Here is a 17,742-nt window from a genome sequence, read left to right on the forward strand (position 1 = left end):
TCTCTGTTTTTGACTATCCTGAAGGGGCTAATAGGAGGCCAGAGACCTTTAGCCTTGAGATTGGTCAGTTCGAGTCATTGTTTTACTTTCTGAGAGACAAGGGAGGCTGGGGATAGCAAAATTGGGAGAGGGCTTGGTGTTCATCTAGTTTAGTTTTGGCATAAGCTGGAAATGTTTATCCAGCTGTTCTCTAAGACGCCCTTTTGTCATAAGTGTCTAATTCACCCTGGTTCAGGTGATTTTTCAATTCACATAAATTCTGCCTATGCCTAATAATTATTTGCAAGTATGGAGGCTGTATTTTATTTTTTCATACTACACAATGAAAGCATCTAAAAGAGTTGATACAGAAAGGATTGGGATTATGGAAAAAGTAGGGAAACAGTTCACTTTATGGTTGTGTTTTGAAAATTTAGTTGTGTATCAGGATCTCTGGAAGAGCTTTCAAAACTATGGATTATCAGAAAAAAGCCAGCATCTCCTGAGAATTGGGCATGCTGGGACTTGAGGGACCAACTAAGAAATCAACTAGCCAGCCTTCCTGTAAGCTGCAGAAGCCTCATAGTTTCCAGGGAGAGAAAAGTCAGATAGCACCCGCTGTGAGCCTACCAACCCTTTGGCTGAGAATCAAACACCTTTCATGTGTCCCTGTCCCACTCCCCTCTGTCAGCCTCAATCAGTTGATTCAAAGGACAGGCTGAGTTGATAGCAACTAAGGTACATAAAGCAACTAAGTGCTTGTATTGTTTGGCTGATTATGCAGGCCTGGAGCCAGTGGTCTGAGCGTCCCTTGGGAGGATGACAAAATGCAATATAGCAAATATGGGAGATTTCCTTCTGTTTTGTCTTTGAAGTCCAATATTGTTTCCACTATTTTGCTTTTGTTCTGATTGTTTTGCCTTATTCAATGTTCTGCTTTGATTGGTTTTATTGTGTTTTGTTTTTGGTTTGATTTTGCTATACCTGATAGAATAGACAACTATTGTGAAGATAACAAGCTATACTATGGTAGCTATTGTTTTCCTGGTATCCTGCTTTGAAGTTCTGCACCAATTTAGCTGCACTGTTTTAATTGGCTTTGTTCTGTCTTGTTTTGTTGGGTTTTACTATCTTTAAAATAAAAAAGTAAAAACTATGGATTGTGGTAGAATGCAAAAAACGCTGCAGTCTTTGGCAGTGTGATTAGTTGCTTTCCTGTTAAGTAGCGGAGCTTCTTCCCCGTCCTCTCCCTATGAATCTGGGCTGGACTCTGATTTCCTTTAGTTCGTAGGATTCAAAAAAAGTGATCGTATCAGTTCTATGCCAAGATCTCAAGGAGCTGTATGTGCTTTGCTCAAACCCTGGATTCCGCTGCTCAGCCCACTGGGAGATGAAAAACAACAAAAGTCACTGTCCAAACTAAGGCTACTGAGACTTTACAGCTTACAGCCAACCAGGAAGTTGACAGCAGATGTGGACCCATTGAAAATGAGAACAACCACCAGCTAGGATCAGCTCAAATTGACAACCAAAAGATTCTAGAACTATACGCACAACTGCTCTTTTGAAATATTTTACAATGATATTTGTGTTTAGACACATTACTAATTGTTAATATTTATGGTGTATCAGATGATACATAGTTATTCTACTAAGTCACTGAATTTTAGATTGTTTTTGCAGCAAAAGCCACCTGAGGCAACCATGTTTGAGGTTCACTCACACTGAATCAGGTTAACTGGTCTAGGATGGGCTCAGTATGTTTTCAAAGCTCTCTGGGTGACTCTAATATATAGCCAGTTGACAATCACTACTCTAGATAAAGGGTCCAGTGCCTCAAGGGATGAGTTACAGGCGGGCTGGTTCAAAAGCTTGACTTAATGAGACTTCTTTGAAACTTGAAGATATCTAAGTTTAAAAAGAAAGAACTCTTTTGATTCATTAGTTTATAAAAAATAATAAGCCAATATCCAATCTGTACAAAAAGTGGAAATGTCTATAAGACCTTTGGATCAACAAAAGCTGGAAAGGACTTTATACATTACTTATTCTACATGACCTTAACTTGCATAGTTGGAGAAACTGAAATCCAGAGTTTACATGACTCTTTACAACTAATTTTTGGTGAGTCTACATTCCATATGAGGCCTTCTGGCTTCAAATTTGTCTGTATTTCTTGGCTTTTCTAAAGGGTGACAATGATCTGATTCTCCTTTTGTGAACTTCATGTGACCTTATAGAATCTATAGAAAAATAAGGCTAGGCTAGGTTATCTCTAAAGCTTTAAAGTTATGTTATGAACAAGGTAATTTATGGGGAATTCCTAACCTTGTGATTAATAATGAGGACAACAGATTTGTCGATTACATGTCTTGCATCCCATCAGAGATTGAAGTTGTGGTCTAAATACAACAACTTTAGTGTTCTTTATGGAACTATAATGGGATACAGTAGGAGGAAGTAAAATTATTCTTTTCTTTGACAAAGTCTCATTATGTTGTTCAAGCTGTCCTCAAATTCCTGGGCTTGAGTGATCCTCTTGCCTCACCCCTTGGGTAGCTGGGTCTATCGGCACTCACCACTAAACCCAGCCAAGTGCTCATTTATTTCTAACAAAAGAGAAAGAAGGAAAGGGAGTCATGCTCAATGAATTAAAGCAGTTTATTTGACATTAATTGCAGAATTTACAGCACTACCATTTAATGATAGAAATAAAAATAGAAATAATCCAGTGTAAGCAGTGTTGCAGACGGAACATCAGGGTGGGCCATGAGCAAACTTGAAAATCCAACTAACAGTCAAAGAAATCTTCTGGAGCACTGAGAACTTATTCTCTAGATAATGAAGTCTGATCCTTACCCTATTGGGATTTCACTAAACATACGCCCAGATACCCACCCCTAGTACATCTTTCATTACCTGACTTCATGTGTCTGAGACAGGGCAGAATCTAGGATACTATATACTTTGGAATATAGCTCAGGGTGAAAAGAAAATAATGTGGATCGGTGTTTGGGTTTTCTTTTTCAAAACAGAAGGAAGTACAAGTTTTAGGGATGTGTTTTCCTAGTTTTAAGCATGAGAAGTGATGCCAAAGGGACTGACTGAAGATAACAGATTAGAAGTTTTTCACTATAATTTTCTTGGAGTTCATAAGTATAAAATTAAAGAAAAGAACAGGAGGTATGCACATGATTCTGTCCTCTTGTCCTTGTTGACTCTGCTTAGGGACCTATGACAGGCAGCTGGGTTTCTATTGAGGGGGCTGAGTTTCTGGCAGAGCAACTTCGCAAGCAGGTGACGGAATATGGTCTTTGACTTGGGGACCCATAGTTTAGACAACCACTTGCCCATGGGTCTTTTTTTCCTTTTTAAACTTTAAACAGAGCTGGGGCAAATTATGCTCTCTTCACCTCCTTTCTCTCATTATAGTCATACCATAAGGCAATCAACGAAGAGAAGAAAGGATTCAAGCCCCACAGGCCAGCATGTTAAATTAAGTGAAATTTTTAATAAAAATATACAGATCTGAGGACAACACCTAATGTAAGAAAATAGCCAGAAGTGAGTTAGATCCTGAGAAAACTAGATGAAAGAAAAATCTCTTTCATCTCTCACTTCTGTGGGAGAATTTTTTCTTCTTCTAAGAAATCACTGAACAAGAGAGAATCCGTGGAAACTACACTAATGAAGTATTAGCTTGGGTAGAAATATTCGCCTAGGAAGGATGAAAAATTGGCTGGGCCTTTTCTCTGCAGTCCATGGAAACACTTTCTTTGAGAAAAGCAAAGGATGAGAAAGAGAACGTTGGTCAATTCCTAATGATCCTTTGCCCATGAAATTCTTTGGCATCCTAGATTTATGGAGAAAAGACTGAACTGTTCTTGGATTGAGGAGAAAAATAAGTGACTGGAGACAGAGATTAAAAAAGAAACCAATATCAATATTATGACTGTACTGTAAGTCCCCGATTTGCAAAGGATTTCCATTCAGGGAAAATGTATGTTAGATTTGTTGATATCTGAAAAAAATGAGTCTTATACAGTACACCTGTGGGGGTTAAAACTCAAATGTCCCTAAGTCAGGATCTTATTATATCATGTTAGTCTCTCCCTCAAAACTTCATCAATTCTTTATCAATTTCTCACATGTACAGTTTGTACTTGTTTCAGAAAGTCCAATATACCAGATGTTTTATAACCTCTCATGATGAGAAATTTGCTGGGACCACCTGGGCTTGATAACACACGACATAATGAAGAAAGGAAAAATATTTTACCTTGAGAAAAGTATCTGTCAATGATGTAACTACCTACACAATAGCTAGGGCAAGTCTGGATACTCACATCTTTCTTCCCAGGTAGCAAGTTCCCTGACAGCATCTGAAGTCATCTTTCTTAAATAGTAAGTTGACTCTTGAGCTAAATGCCAACTGAGCCAAGGCAAGGGTTATTAGGTGACCCAACTTGCACAACTTTTTGAGTTTCAAGCACTGATGGGTTATGCTCCTGCTTGGCTCTATAGTTAGAGTTTAGCATGACCCTAAGAGACAGCAACAGGATGGCAATGTACACATCTGTCCTTAGATGAGAGCGAGGCACAGAGGGGTCTCGTTTTCCTTCCTGAACATTTCCAGATCAAAACGGGAAAGTGAAATGTAACTTAGAAATAAAACATTAGAAAATCCTACTCCATACCATTTTCTGCTCTTCAAAAAATCATCTTCAACATTTATGAATGGGATAGCTAACTATCATGCAGAAAATGGATGGGAAGGATGCTTTTAGTTTAGAAAACCCCGCTGCATTGCGTGAACCGAGGCCCCTTGGAGCAGTGAGGGTGGAAGAATGTCTCTCACTGCTGGTCCAGGAAGAGCCGACCAGGTGGGCCACCACAGCTTCTGCGGCAAGAGTACCTGAGGGTCGGTCACAGAAGATGTAAGGCTGCCGTTTTCTCTTTCTGCCTTTCAATGAATTGAGGTCTGCCTTCATGCTGGCATGTGCTCAAGGCCAAGGAATCTCAGAGAAGTGTTGGGATGCAAAGCAAGGGAGGTTAGAGAGTTTGGGCCCAGCTCTCTTTAAAGCTGACAAATATGGATATCTCTCCTTAGTCTCCCAAACCTACCTTCTAGCCCACGACCTTCTTTGGTTTCCTAGACTAGGCTCATGTTCTCCCAGGAGGGCAGGAGGGAAAACCATGCCAACGTGAGATAATTCCATAGTTCTGTGTCTCCAAGGAAAAGGACATCCATTGGCACAAAGTATTGAGTAAAAACCCTTTAATAACAAAATAACATTCACAATGTAGCTACTTCAGTTGTCTGGAAAACTCAGCTTACACTTGATTCAACATATCACTTTCCACAAAGTTAAAAAAAGGACATAAAATGGCAAACAAAATATACCTTGAATTTCATAAGACAAGTCTTGGCAAATCCTAGTAGGCCAGAGCCCCACATTGCCTATAATAAAAAGGGTTGGACATGCTCACATCTCAGACACCCCTCTGTTTTCTCTGGATGGAAAATGCATTTGAACTTTGTAGATACTACAATATCTGCATCGAGAGGAACAGTTTGTAGGTTTGTGAGTATCAGGAGAATTTACTGAAACAAATATCCATTTGACTTATTGCGGAAGAACATATGAAGTTTTCTGAATGATTAAACACTATTACAATCATTCCCTGTCTTACAAAAGCCAATTTTAAAATTCTTGTATCCATTCCCGTCTTTGGCAGATTAATAAAAGAAAAAGTAAAAAGGCTATATTACAAAGTGTTCATTATCACAATCTACTTTATAAGGCCAAATGAAAATGTTTCTTTGTATTCCTCAAGAAAACACATTCCCAACATATTCTCATTGACAGATAATATGAATGCTCTACTGTCTGTCGGTGATTTCCAATATTTTGCATAGCAGATTGCTGTGTTTCTGTCATTGTTTTCTGCAGTATCCTTTTAAAAAATTTTTAAAAAAATTTTTATTTTAAAGAGGGTAAAATTAAACATAACAAAACAGTATCCAATGCAGAATGAAGTCTGCTTGACAGCAGACTTGACTTATGTAAGCCTATTGGTTGAAGAAATAAGTATGAACCTTGAGGATGGATCTCAGAACCCAAATATAAAAATTTTTTTTATATCAGGTAATTGGAGAATTTAAAAATAGTTTCTCTAAATTGAGTCTGGAAATGTAGAAGAGAGGTATAACCTGCTAGTACAGGTAAACCTTATATCAGAATCGCCCCTCACTTTAAGAAGCAAAATCCATGATACAGCTGCACAGGTGAAATTTTAGGGAATGACCACGTATTTTTGCCTAAAACTGGAACTGTAAGATGGTGGAGATGTTCAAGAAAGTGAACTTCCCCCCAAAAAACCTAGAAAAGAATTATTGATATTGATGCTATTTGAATTTCTACTGGGAATTTCCCTGACAACAAAATATTATAAGGAACCACACAGTCAAAAATAACCATTTTAAACAGAGACCCAAGAGAGCTAGAGCCGGATGACTTACATCACCGTCTACCCAGCCACTTTGGTCTAAGGTTGTAAGCATAAAGCCAAAATAAGTAATCTCTGTGGAAATTAAAAATGCAGAGGTGAGTTGCTCTTCAATGCCCTTTTCCAAATCTCTGTCAGATATAGTGATATATTTGGGTTATGAAGATCCCAATTTGTGGAATGAAAGTTGGCTAACTCAAACTTGGAATGACCTTTTTCATTATAAAGTTTGAACCCAATTTAATCTCAGTTTGAAATCCCAACAGATGTTAAAGTATTTTCGAGGTGAGACATATCTCAATAAAACCAATGTCATCACTGTCTGAGGCTGAACTGTGTACATTTTCACAGTTTAATGTATACACAACTGTTCCACGACTGCTAACAAACGATAGGCACCCATGCATAAATAATATCCATAGAACCAAAGGGGAAGATCTAGTTCAAAATGAAAAATGCTGCTATTAAGACCACAATGCATCACACTGCTAAATTTTTAGCCTCATGCATAAAATTATAGCACTGATTGGCAGTTGCTAATCATAATACTACACTGTTAACACAGAACAATTAATTGTTCAGACCAAGTAGCACAAATGTAGAAAATAATTCTTTTTTCAACAGAGCAAATGAACACAGATTGTTTCTTCAGCAAAATATGAAACTGTAAACTTTGGGCTCATTCTGCAACTTTCCCCAATCCAGAATAAATAAAATCCAAAGGGGCGGGGGGGAAAAGAACATACATTTCTTCTTTAAGCGCACCTGTTCTCTATTACAAAAGCACAACCTAAAACGTATAAAGCTTTTTTTTCTTTTTTCTTTTTTTAAATTACAGTTACCAAAAGAAACAGTGAATAATTTATTACATACGCTATAATAACATTACTCTAAACACTATTATCTATGAGGTATATCTGAGAAAATTCGGTAAGGAATTGCGCGGTCTGCATTGCCAACATGCCCAGGTTCATATTAAAGCTTTGGAACCGTGAAGAACTAGAAAAGGGGAAGAATGGGAGGCAGAAGAAAGAGACATCGAGAAAGAACCTTTGGTATTAGTACAAATCTTGTTCTTTGCAGGGTTGCATTGCAAAGCACCACAGTACAATAAGCCCTCCAATGTACTGTATGGAGGCCCAGTTGAAGCTGAGGTATTCACAGGAAGGATTAAAAAAAGCACAGAGAGGTCCAGACTGGCTAAATCGTTGCTTTGGTTCAAGCAAGGCACTCGTCCCGTGGTTATGTCACACTTTGCAAGTGAAGCATGAGGCTGAGGGGATTTGCTGAGGAGGGGTCTGCTAATGAGGGATGTTTTCTGTGTTCAGGCTGCCATTAGCTCTTTTGAGCTCTCTTAAAGGGGTTCATAGTAGGAAGGCTGGGGAAGCTGATGTTTGCATATTATGGAGGAGCAGTCTGCTGCTTACTGAGTTAGGAAGGACATCTTTGTTGCCTCCCAGTTATTGTGAACAATCTATTTCTAGTAAGATTTTGGGAAGAAAGCCAAAGCAGTTTGCTGTTTGGAAGGAAGGTCTTATAGGTTTGCTTTGTATAGGTAAAGGATGAAGTTTAAAACTTGTTTGGATAGGAAGGAACTTTCACATATGTGAGGATGGTGCTTGGGAATTTTGGAAGATGGTAACTGAGTTTCTCACAGTCTGTCAATCTATCTTTTACATTTCTCTACTTGCTACATGGTCTTGAATGAAATGGTGTTTTCCTTTTTTTTTTTTTTTGTCTTTTCCTTTTTTAGCTTGTTTGTGTAAATGGTCTATTAAAAAGCTCAAGGATCTAAAATACAAATTCCTAGTATTCAATAAAGAGCTATATAGGTTAGTGGTGGATAGCTGCATATGTCTAAAATCCATTGGTCAAAAGCTGGAAAAGATTCATTGGCTAACATACAAATCACTTTGATAAATTATCTTTTTTTTTTTTTGTCTGTACTGGGGATTGAACTCACGATCCTTAAAAGGCAGGCGCTTATGTCGCTGAGCTGACTCCAGCCCTTAATGAATTATCTTAATAGTGATTTAATCATTTAATGGAATCTAAAGAAACTTAAAGAAGACCAATTAATTTCATGAGTAAGAAAAAGGAGAAACAATTTTAAGTAACCATTTTTTAAAATGGCACATCCATTCATCTGAAATTTTGGGCTCATTTTTCATTTATAATGAATAACTGTTTAGCATAAAAATGTAAGACTCTTTAAAATACAGATGTGACTTAGGAATGAAATGTAAACATCTATAAGGAAAGGATAAAGGAAAAGCTGATCATTGAAATGCTGTATTTGCAAATTATAGTCACATTTCTTTTCAGGGTAAGTACTGACCTTAAAGTGTCCATAATTAAATTCAATGGGCCAAGAATGAGCTCTCTCCTCCTACTGAATTACAAGTTTATTTATACAACACTTTATAAAGCAGAGGCTCAAAACTGATCACACTGTTTGGGTCAATGTGTGCTTCCCAGGGTAGAAACCTCTGACTGAGACCTAAGACTTCCAAGACTGTTCACCTTACTGAGCACTGGATCGTATGTAACTCTGTGGGGCTGGACTAGATAAGATACTGAAAGTGCTTGGAGCTAGCTTTATAGCTGCAGGACTGCCACTTTCTTGCCTGCCATGTGACCAGTGTCATGCAGAAGTGGCACAGTGATAGTGTCACCCAATATTCAGAGCACTGGGTAGAGGGAGCAGACATTGGTGGCTTTGGCTCTGGTGTAACTTGACTTGGGCAATGATTTCACTGCTCTAGGTCACAGAGAGGGCTTGCCTGGATGAAGCCTGTAGTCCTTTTATACTCTACTGTCCAACAGGTAGCGTTTCTATGGCCCAGCTGTTACCGCTTTCCTGTGATAGCTCCACAGCAGGGACAGGGGCTGGAGCTGAAGGCCATCTTCACCAGTCTCCATCAATTAGGAATCACAGGTTAGGGAACCCAATGAAAGCAACATCCATACTTGCATCTGAACATGTGGAGGGGCAGCAAACAAATGAGGGAAACACAGAAAATATCCCTTTCTACATTAGCAGCCACCATCACAGATAATTATTTCTTTGGGGTATCTGAGCTGTGGCTGTACATACCATATGTCAGACAGAATAGTTAAATTATAAAAGAGCACAAGCAAAATGCAGACCGCACAGAGAAATAAATCTTTGGTATCTTTGGTGTCATAAACACGATTAAAATTACAAATGGAAAAAGTCAGTGAGGTAGCCTTCTTTGGTTCTCACTAGAAATAGAAAGTTTTTCCTTTTTTTTCTGCTTTTTTTTTTCCTTTTCTGTTTTGTTGCTTTACACACACACACACAGAGTTCATTCTTGGAAGCAGCTAGTGTAAGGGTTTCTCTCTTTTTGTTTATGATTTTTTTAAAAATTTATTTTTCCAGTTTCCACATAGAAGCCCCGAAATCCAGGCTGGTGAAGCAGGGTCTCAATTTATGTTTCCCAAATGCACAGTTCAGGTTGAGTAGTCATTGCTTGTCCACAAAATCTGCTCTGTTGTTCTGACAGCAAACAAACTGCAGTGCTCTCTGTTGTTTTAAATAAAAATATAAACTATACAATGCATCTTTCACAGATGCTGAATAAGTTAAATAAATAAGTTACAGTATGAAGGTTCTGAGGGCCCCAATAAGAGGTGGAACTTGCCTGGTGCCAGGTGGGGCTGTGAACTTAAATTAAATAATTTAATAATCATTAAACTATTTTAAAAGTTAATTCAAGAAGGAAAAATACCCCAAATTCTTTTTTCTTCTTTTTGCAATCTGTATTTCTTCCCTGTCTGTAACAAAACTTCACTGCTTATAAAGCAAACTAAACTTCAAGAATATTCTAAATAGGATTTTGCATCTCTGATGCACCACTGGTCTAGATTTTGATAAATAAGTACAAGGAGTAAAATCAAACTAAAGAAAAATGATTAAATAATTATTCAAGACCTATACATTTGTGTATTAGACACTAATTTAAATAAATTAATTACATAATGATATTTTGCTTGGGTCATAACCCAAAACGACAAGACAAAAAATACTTTGGGGGATGTCTTCATTTTTGATGAACAAAGTGTATAATCCCTTTCTACAATCTAATGAATACGAAGCATTCTGAGGACCGTTTAGGTGTGACAAGTGGAGAAAAAATAACCCCACCCCCACTAGCTAGTACAGTCCCTTCACACCACATCACCCTTTACCTCAACCTTGGAAGCCAAAGCCTACTTTTTCCCATTGGTTTCTGCTTGTTTTGTTATTTTTTCCCTTCTTTTTATTTTTTCTCTTTTTTCCTTTCCTTTCTTTTTTGTCCTTTTCTGATCTTTGGATTTAGCTTTAGTCACGAGAAATGCAGAATAAAGCTATTCAACCGAAGTTATCATCATTCTTACTTAGATGAGTAAATACTATCCAAGGTTCCTTTTTAAGCTGAGTCTATCGTGGATGTGCCCAAATGAAAGTAATTCCAAATGTACACAAGGAAGATGCTGGGATACTTTTTTATATTCCCGCACTTTGGTTTTCAATGTTATAGTGAATAATAATGAAAACATTATACATTGTAAAAGTACCACATACATATTGCAAGATGATTTAAAATTTATTTATTGTAACAGATTACAGTATATATGTATTAAGCATGTCTGTACACTTGCATGTACACAGTCTAGATACCTATAGGTAATGTGTTGATGTAAAGACAACTATGAAAATACATGTCAAAATATGTATCTAAATCTGTATACATCCAAGCTGACAGACGGCATAAGCTTTAGGCAAACTTACCTACCAAGATTTATGCTATGTGAAGTGCCTGTCACTAAAAATGGAGCCGAGTGAAAGACTTCTGTGGAATGAACAAGCCTGTAGCACTGTTTTTTTCTTACATACATTTTCTCCACTAACAATATATTAGCTGGTTAATTTCAATCAGCCTAACTCAACACCTACAAGGGAAAGCTTGTATTGTTTTTCACTTGCCTCAGACTGTCAGAATCAGAGGACAATGAGTATTTAAAATCTTGTGGGATTCACACCAGAGCCCACCAACCTCAATTAAAAATTTTGCATCTATATGAGGTCTTATGTTATTTTAATAATGGTTTTGGTATTTCATAAATATTTTAGGGTTTTCTAAAACAAACATTCTCTTTCTACCCTGGCCATCTTGGAAAGAAACAAGTCATTGGTAGACAATAGGCACTGGAACATCCATATTTAAAGCCAACATTATCTTGCAAAATTTATACAGCCAACTAGGATACCGTTCTTTACTATGGACTTTTGAAGCTTTATTTTAAAACTGGAATCTCCTATTATTTCAGAGATGACTTGGTCATAATTATTAATCTGTCTAGTTTTGCAGATAAGTATCAGAAAGTTAAAGTTACACCAGCTCTATCCTTTCTTCCTCTACCATTTCCCACTCACTTTCCTAGTTAGGCTTACAAGCTTGAATCAGAGCATCAGCAACAATAGCAAAAGTCAGCTCTGATCTGCTATGAATCTAGAGGTTACTGTCAAAGCCCTTGTGGCCAATCTTAACCACAGGTGTCATCTCTTTTTTTCTCCAGTTTTTAAGGAGCCAGTTATCCTTCAACAAACTGGAACCCCGTCTGTGCTCCTTAGATTTTGAAAAATTCCAATTATACAACCTCCTAAAGACCCAAGAGATCCAAAGTTCACTGCAGAGGCATACCGTAATGATACTTTAATAATGACAGTCAAACAGACACTCCTGTAAGGCTACCAACATTTTCAAAAGAGTATCTCTCTGTATCTAGACAGCTGTGACTTTTTAAAAATCTGCTAAATTTTAATTTATTGACATCAAAAGGTGGGTACTCAGTACAGACAAGGTAAAATGCCTGATTATTTTAAAAGTATTTGTACTGGACTTTGAAATACATTATTTGAGTTAGGGCCTATGGGCACACCACCCTAAATGTGTCTGCTCTCATCTGATTTAGAAACATGTGTGTGTGTGCCTACCATATTTACCATCTTAATCTGATTTTATTTTAGCTTAAAATGAACATGAGCTTGAATTTCCTAAGCCCACAACTGCCAAGAGCCTATGAGAGAAGAGTTGCTATACAAGCAATTTGTGATTTTTCCAGAGAAGAGGATCATGCTGAATTCTTGGCTCAGGGTGGCCTGTTCTTTTGGTACAACCTAAAAACAGTTACAGTTTGGGGTAAACTTTTTAAATATTGATGTTGAGTTTCATTATTGTTGGATTTTCCTTTAAAAATGTATAGGTCTGCTTTTTCTGAATGTCCTGAATGAAAAGATTGTATTCTTGGTACCAAAAATCACATTAAGAACAAAAATGAAGCCTAATTATGTAAAGTCATAAAGAAAAATATCTTTTGACTCAATAGTTATGAGCGTTAGGATTTCTGTTGCCTCAAACAAGTTAAATTTCTGAGATCTATTCCTTTTTACCACCCCTTTTGTTGCTAATGACTGAGCCATGCCTAGAATTTTTCTTGAATTGAAGAAATGGATTCTAAACTATAACCAAGTCCAAGTGATTATTTTCTTTGAAATTATTAATTTACAATAAATTTTTAAAATCCTTCAACTCACTGGGTTAAATTCTGTAAGTTTTTAATATAGCATTTTCCAGATTTCTAACATATTGAAATTCTGCAGGTCCTAGAATTTGGACATATAATTGTACAGATGTACACATATTTTTATATATAGATGCAAAAATTGTTTTTTCAAAAAAGCAAGCATTTCTTTCTAGTATGACATTATCTGGTATGAAACATTTATCAAGAGTATTTGAAGGGAAATTCTTGCTTTTTTGAAATAATGAAATCTTCCTTTGATCACTAGAGTACTGGTTTGACCAGTATTAAAATATCAAGCCACAAAGTCAGCCTCTTTTGGCCTCCACTTCTTTAGGAGATGGCAGACCCAGATACTAATACTAGTGTGTCAAAGAATCACAGGCCAAACCAACAGGTTTGGCTTCTCAACCTGTTCTCAAGAAGAACAACCATTTTCCATTGGCCACAGATGACAAGGACTCATTTAGAAATGCCCAATTTAAAATTCATCTCTGTCAATCTAGGTGGGAACAATCTCCTACTGAAATATACTTTTTCCTTGACCCTTTGACAAACTATACATGGAGTATGAGCAAGGGACAAAGGAATACAAGGGGGAAAGTCAATTTATCCATAGGTGGGATATATCACAAAAACCATGGAGAGCCATGTTCTCTCACAGCATGATGGCTGCAGCCCCTACAAAGGGCAACCTATGTGGTAGGGGTGAGGAGGTGACACTGTGGGTGATGGGGTGGTTCAGGCGTAGAACTCTGGAACTCTCACCAAAACCTGCTTCATGTTTTCTCTCCAGGAGTGAAATTCCCACGTGCCCAACACCACTATCCCAACCCAGTGCCAGCTGTAGTTGCACACAGGCTTGTCAATGCAAATTGGTAATTACCACCCTGAGGAAACCTGATCAGCCCACTGCAGCAGGAAATGGATGTCCCCATGGGAAGTCTTTGGTGGATCTGCTCATTAAGGGGGCTCTGGAACACCCTGATGGAGGCAGCATCTCCTGGAGCATGAATGGATTTCTGGGCTGCCCTCATGTGCCCTAGCTGGTAGAAATGCACCACTGAGCCTTTCTCCAGTTACAGAAGATAAGCCTACACAGCAGCAGCCCAGTTTGACATGGTAGATGTACCCTATTCACCATCTTGATCATGGTTTAGGTATAGAATAGAGATGATTCTAAATACAAATAAAACTCATTTATACTACAAGTCCAAGTATCAACAGTTTAAATGTTGAAATGCTTGAACTTGACTTTTGACCTTGCCTAGAAATTTTCATAGAAATCAGAATACACCAAATTATCCACAGTGGCAAATTAACCCTCGAATGGCATGAGAAACGAGCAAAGTTCTGAACTGAATATTCAGTGCTTGAGGCATATGACAAAAACATGGCATGAATTTGGGTTGAGCAAAAATTTTGGGTTATCACCAATGTCTAGTTGATCTATATATGTATTCATATATTATATATATATTTCTTTAGAAATGCAATTTTACAGCTGATTTTTAAAAAGCTAATAGAAAAGTAGAAACTGGCAATTATTTTTACATGTTTCCCCCACCCACAAATGAAGCCCTGTTAAGATGTAGCAATTACATGAAGATCAGGCTGTAAATTCCTCTACAAATTCTTTGGTTCTGTAGTTCAGGAGAGGATGTGTCAAGAAGACCCCTACCCCTGATCCTCGCTACTTTTCCCTCCCCTGATGATGAGACTCTGAATATAGAAGGTACCAAGTCTAAGAGTTAAGAATAAAACATTCAAGTGACAACATCATTCTCCATGCTCTGTTGGGCAGAGAGGAGAATCATGCAGTATCCCTACATCTTACACCTGGAGTCTGTGGAACCTTTTGAGAGATTCCACATTGGGGTAAAAAGCCATAAAACAAAATTAAAAGCAAACAATAAAATCAAATAAATGACCCTTTCCTTTTGTTGCTCAGAGAAACAAAATTAATTACCTTTGTACAGATCAATGGTGCTAATAGTATTTTAGCCAGGCAAAAGAAGATAATGAACTGAAACAAAAGGTGTGAGAAATCCTCATCTTTGGTATTGTAGCTGTTGAGGTTTCTGTTGCTCTGTTCCGTGTTCTTTTGAAAAACTGCATAGGCACAAATTAAAGACAATCTTCAACTTTAAGATTACCGTGTGAGTTGTCAAATGAAGCAGCAGCCATTCAGGCTCTTCCTTACTTTAATTCTTGTCTCAACCCTTTCTTTCAAATCTGCTTCCAATAAATGTCCCAAGAGGTCTGTTTGAACACAGTGTGTCTTGCTGTTTTTTGGTTTTTGTGGGTTTTCTTTTTTTCTGGCATGCTTCCTTCTTGTTGATGGTGATTTCCATTGATTCACGGATTTCTTTATTCATTTAATGGGACAGTTCTGTTGCAGAAGTAGGTGCAGAAAAAGTTTCTTTGGTTTCGATTAAGTAATTCATAAAAAAGTTAGTCTTAAGTGTCTGTAAAGAATCGTTATAGCTTTTGAACACCCCCGTGGTGCCCACCTGGGGCCGTTCACTGGTAAATATGCACATCTGACCTTTGCAATCTCCCAGAGCTTGTGGGTGCTCTTCTGCTTTCTGAGGGAAGGTGATAGCCAGGACCCTGTGCTGGCGTGGTAAAGCCACTGCCTGGTGGCTTGGCTAACGTCCTTGGCATAGCTGGTCTGCTCAGCCTGATGGTAAGCCAAATGCAAGAGCTGAATGCCATTTGGAGTTGCAGAGGTTTTCCGATTTCTAAAAGTAATCACAGTATTTTTAGGCTAGAAAATGGCAAGTAATAAATGTCTTTGGTTTGCAGTATTCTGCTTCTTTGGTGTGCTGTGTTTTCTCCAGATTTTTTCAGTTGTTTTGCAAGGATGAGTCAACAATGGAAGAGAGTTAAGACTAGATGACAGTCATGAGCAACATGTATAATAGTTTGATTTATTATTGTTTCTAGAAAACACTAGGAATATTCCTATTAATGGGATGGATGCGTGAACAACATAAATTAGAAAGAATGAGAATGAATTAGGTGGTGGTCATAAAATGCACAATAGGAGGAACCAGATGACTGATAACCCAGGACACATTAATGATCGTTAAAACAAATCTAGATCTTTTAAAATGCCACATTTGCTCCACACACTGTAACAGTTAAGTTGGCCTCCTGAGTGTGCATCTGCACTACGTACAAACAAAATTTGTAGCAAACTGCAAAATGTGCTTGAAGCCATATTCTCAATGATTTCATTAACAGGCGTCTTGAAAATCCAGATGCAATGAATCCAGAACCTTCCTTATTTCTGTTTATTTTTGTTGTGCTTGACATTTTGAGCTCAAGTGAAATGATCCATTGTTTTTTGATTTTTTTGACAGATCCAAGACCATATGAGATTTCCAGGAGGTAAAGAAAAGACTGTAAACTGGATCAACTTAAAGCTTTCTAACTCATTCAATGAAAAGATGCCTGAGTTGGAAAACAGGTCCTTGGACTTTTATTTTTTTTTAGACTTCCATATTTAAAACTTGTGCTCAGTCATTACTATTCTGAAATTTTAAATGGTATGGCTGTGAACTTTGGAATACTGTGATACAATGAAGCTAAGCACTTGAAAAGCAAATGGGGTCATTCTTGTTACTAGAGTCTTCTCTTACTGTAGTATCTTGGAAGCCTAAACTCAGAGTCCTTAAATGGGCCAAATTCTCACTGGTACCTGTGGGGATTCTGATTGTAAGGGGCTGACAGGACCCGAAGTGGTTATGTTGACACTTTCAGCAATCCTGAGCTTGGCTGACATCATACCGCAATTAACCGGCTCCAGGAAGGCCCCATTTGGGTTTCTGGGTTGCTTAGCATGCTCAGAAGACAGTGTCTGGTTCAAAGAGATTAATTTTCAGCTTGCACTCAGACTCTGTAGCCATTAAAAACAAAAAAAGAACACCTGGCCTATGATTACAGCTAGAACAGAAGTTTATTTTCAAGAGAATTGTGCTTTCAAATCACCAGTGAAGGGCCCCAGCTAAGTATCTGGTGTCTTTTTCCTTAATATTTTCTTTTAGCTTCTGTTTTCCTCATTTGGAGGCGACTTGTGCCCAGGTGAGAGTCCTTCTGTCATGCTTTGGTACAAGTGCTGGAGGTGGCCGAGGAGCCCCCTGTGCTCAGGTCATCCTGCCACTTCTCCAGGCTGCGGCGCCGGGCGTTCATGAAGAAGTTGCTGACTGTGGTGAGCTCTAGGCCCAGCTGCTGAGAAATGGTGATCTGCATCTCCTTGGACGGCCGCTTGTTCTCCTTGAAGATGGCAAAGAGCGTTCGGCGTTGGAGGTCGGTGAACACCAGGCGGGATTTCTTCTGGGAATTGTTCCTGTCTTTGTTTGGTTCTTGCTCTTTACGTTTGCAGGCTTGAAAGGAAAAGAGAAGGAGGAGAGGAGTCAGTGCAGTGTGAGGACCGGCACCAGAAGGCGATCCATTGAAAACATTGACAGAGCCAAACAAGGAGATGTAAACCGTTAAGCTTTATTGTGCTTTATTTAAGACTGTCAATACCCAGCCTTCCCAGTCCATCACAGGTGATGGACGGCATCTGTTTGCTACTGGGAGAGGGGAGAGAGGAAAGACAGGGCTGGGCTACACAGTCCAGTCCGGAACCCTCTGTAGTTGTCTTTCTCTTTTAGT

The 17,742-nt window shown here is 38.2% G+C and overlaps 1 protein-coding gene across 2 annotated transcripts in view; it reads right to left on the bottom strand.

The window, feature by feature from the left end:
• The window catches only part of Onecut2 (one cut homeobox 2), a 126,838-nt gene that overhangs the window by 62,523 nt on the left and 46,573 nt on the right, over window positions 1–17,742 (bottom strand). Inside the window, exon 2 of one of the 2 annotated variants that reach the window (XM_063231568.1) lies at window positions 2,623–17,468. The exons of the other annotated variant lie outside the window; for it this stretch is intronic. Coding sequence (XP_063087638.1) covers window positions 17,182–17,468 — 287 coding nt within the window. The 3' untranslated portion in view covers window positions 2,623–17,181. Of the gene's footprint in view, window positions 1–2,622; window positions 17,469–17,742 lie in introns of those variants that run through there. 2 annotated transcript variants of the gene reach the window in all.

This window comes from Cavia porcellus, unplaced genomic scaffold, assembly GCF_034190915.1.
Source record: "Cavia porcellus strain 051 isolate PalLab524CR breed Dunkin Hartley unplaced genomic scaffold, mCavPor4.1 scaffold_20, whole genome shotgun sequence".
In the NCBI taxonomy this organism is placed as follows: Eukaryota; Metazoa; Chordata; class Mammalia; order Rodentia; family Caviidae; genus Cavia; species Cavia porcellus.